The sequence below is a fragment of the Dipodomys spectabilis genome, unplaced genomic scaffold (assembly GCF_019054845.1).
Source record: "Dipodomys spectabilis isolate Male_0828 unplaced genomic scaffold, ASM1905484v1 ptg000054l, whole genome shotgun sequence".
Taxonomy (NCBI): Eukaryota; Metazoa; Chordata; class Mammalia; order Rodentia; family Heteromyidae; genus Dipodomys; species Dipodomys spectabilis.
In genome coordinates this window covers 1332193-1335134 of record NW_024870731.1, presented here as the reverse complement: position 1 = coordinate 1335134, position 2942 = coordinate 1332193, and the positions used below count along the sequence as shown (strand labels likewise).

At 47.3% G+C, this 2942-nt stretch overlaps 1 protein-coding gene across 1 annotated transcript; it reads left to right on the top strand.

Annotated features, from left to right (window-relative positions):
- Positions 1–225: 225 nt before the first annotated feature.
- LOC122108071 (nuclear receptor subfamily 4 group A member 1-like) lies at positions 226–1377 on the top strand (the record flags this gene model as incomplete). The annotated part of the gene is made up of 1 exon (XM_042680044.1): positions 226–1377. A coding segment is annotated over one exon (1152 nt), but the record flags the coding sequence as incomplete, so codon positions are not given.
- Positions 1378–2942: the final 1565 nt, after the last annotated feature.

Sequence of the window (2942 nt, the reverse complement as noted above, 5' to 3'; positions counted from 1 at the left end):
CTTGCTTATTGCATCTGCTGGTTTGGAGTCTTGGTTCTTGGGGTGCCCTCCCGTTGAAGAAAGCATCCCAGTGAGTCTGGGGTCTTTCAGTAGTTAACCAATTTTGCCAGCACCATTTACTGAAGAGGCTATCTTTGTTCCATTCTATTGTTTTAGCTCCCTTATCGAAGATTAGATGGCTATAGTTCTGTAGGTTCATTTCTGGATTTTCAATTCTATTCCTCCCACCAGCTGGGAGAAGGAGAGAGCAATTCCAGGCCAGCTACTTTCTCAGGCTTGGCACCCACTTCTCCGCACCTCGACAGCTCAGGGTTGCTGGATGCACCTATGACTTCTGCCAAGGCCCGGAGCGGGGCTCCAGGTGGAAGTGAGGGCCGCTGTGCTGTATGTGGGGACAACGCTTCATGCCAGCATTACGGGGTCCGCACCTGTGAGGGTTGCAAGGGCTTCTTCAAGTGCACAGTGCAGAAAAGCGCCAAGTACATCTGCCTGGCGAACGAGGACTGCCCTGTGGACAAGAGGCGGCGGAACCGCTGCCAGTTCTGCCGCTTCCAGAAGTGCCTGGCTGTGGGCATGGTGAAAGAAGTTGTGCGGACAGACAGCCTGAAAGGGCGGCGGGGCCGACTACCTTCCAAACCCAAACAGACCCTGGATACCTCCCATGTCAATCTACTCACTTCCCTTGTGTGGGCACATCTGGACTCAGGACCCAGCACTGCCAAACTGGACTACTCCAAGTTCCAGGAGCTGGTGCTGCCCCGTTTTGGGAAGGAAGATGCTGGCGATGTGCAGCAGTTCTATGACCTGCTTTCAAGTTCCCTGGATGTTATCCGAAAGTGGGCAGAGAAGATCCCAGGCTTTACTGAGCTGTCCCCAAGTGACCAGGACCTGCTGCTGGAGTCAGCCTTCTTGGAGCTCTTCATACTCCGTCTGGCCTACCGGTCTAAGCCAGGGGAAGGGAAGCTTATCTTCTGCTCAGGCCTGGTGCTGTACCGGTTGCAGTGTGCCCGGGGCTTTGGCGACTGGATTGACAGTATCCTAGCCTTCTCGCGGTCCCTGCACAGCCTGGTTGTTGATGTCCCTGCCTGCTCTTGCCTCTCTGCTCTCGTCCTCATCACTGATCGGTATGGGCTGCAGGAGCCAAGGCGGGTGGAGGAGCTACAGAACCGCATTGCCAGCTGCCTGAAGGAGCACATGGCAGCTGTGGCGGGTGAGCCCCAGCTGGCCAGTTGCTTGTCATGTCTGCTGGGCAAACTGCCTGAGCTGCGGACCCTGTGTACCCAGGGCCTGCAGCCCATCTTGTACCTCAAGCTGGAGGACTTGGTGCCCCCTCCACCAATTTTTGACAAGATCTTCATGGACACACTGCCCTTCTGACTCCTGCCCTGAACGTGTGTGCAAACCTATCTGTACACTCTTACACCACCCTACATGCCTTGAGCCCACGGACCCCCAGAGCATCTCCTAGCCTGGATCTGAGCTGCCGACTGTCCTTCCTCCTCACCTACTTCAGGAGGTTGGCAGGGAGCTCAAGTTCTGTGGGAGGGGGTGCATTCACAGGGGTGACCCCACAATTTGTCTTATCCCCTAGCCCAGACCTGGCCTTCATTTTTTTTTTTATAAGATAAATCGTTTTTAACACATGCCACCCTACTGTAAATAAGCCAAATGCTGCTGTAAATACAGGAAGAAAGAGGTTGAGATCGGGGTTGGGAGGAAGGGATGGGGACCCTCCACCAGCCTTGGGCAAGCCTTTCCAGCCTCTTTCAACTCCCTCTCTTCCCAACCTCCTTCCACATGTACACAGACTGTCACTCGAGGACGAAGACAAATGACAGATTCTGACATTTATATTTGTGTATTTTTCCTGAATTTATAGTATGTGACTTTTCTGATTAATATATTGAATAAAAATAGACATGTGGCAGAAAAAAAAACAAGCAAACAAACAAAAAAACACCCACATGCTTAAGATTTCTGTTGTAAGATACAAGCTACAAAAAAATGGAAACAAAAATATCACCACTCTTTAGCAGGAAAATAATGTCCAGAGTTGTCTGCATGGAATTGTCTTAAACTATCTGGATATTATATAATATATATAGTCTCCGGAGATTCTTATGTGATTGCTGGGTGGGTCCTGTCAATTAACTAAAAGTTCAACTCTGAATCTATGCCCTTTCATCTGGTGCAGTTCCTCTGTAATCACCTCTTTGTAGAAGAAAAGCAGATTCTGATCATCATCTGTATGGAATGGAAACTGCCCCTCAAACAAGTAGTGTCTTCTTTCCATAATATTAATGGACACAGTTAAAATCCTCAGGAGCCCATCTTGTTCCAGTGATAAAGCGGTAACTTTCCTGGAATTCCTCTAGGGATGAAGACTGAGCTAATAATGGTCAACAAGGCAATACCTGTGACTTGGGACTTTTTACCTATGTGAATACCTTTTTCCCATCACTTATTTAAAGTGAAGCCAATGTCTCTATACATCTGAAGAGACTAAAGGTGTATGGAAGTGTCATCTTCCCAGGGCTGCAATATAATAAACCTCCTATCTCTGTCCTTTGCCATTTTTCTTTGGCATATGGAGGCAAATGGCCAGACCAAACCCGCGACTTCTGGACTTTGGGCATGAGGTCTAAAAACCCGGTTTCAATATGATCACAGATAATTTTGAGAAAGAGAAAAGAATATTCAAACAGCTATCACTCACAAGTTTTTCTTTCTCCAGTTTTTGCAGTAAACTTTCCAAGTTATTTCCAATTCTTGGCTTTTCTACAACTTCATAAAGGTTACAATACATCCCATTCTTCAAAACTGGTAAGAAAAAAATAACATGGTAAATATCCAAATCAAGTTCTTCTGATAATTTTTTTTATTGTGAAAATACTGTATAGAGGGGTTACAATTACATGGGAAACATAATGAGTACAATTTTT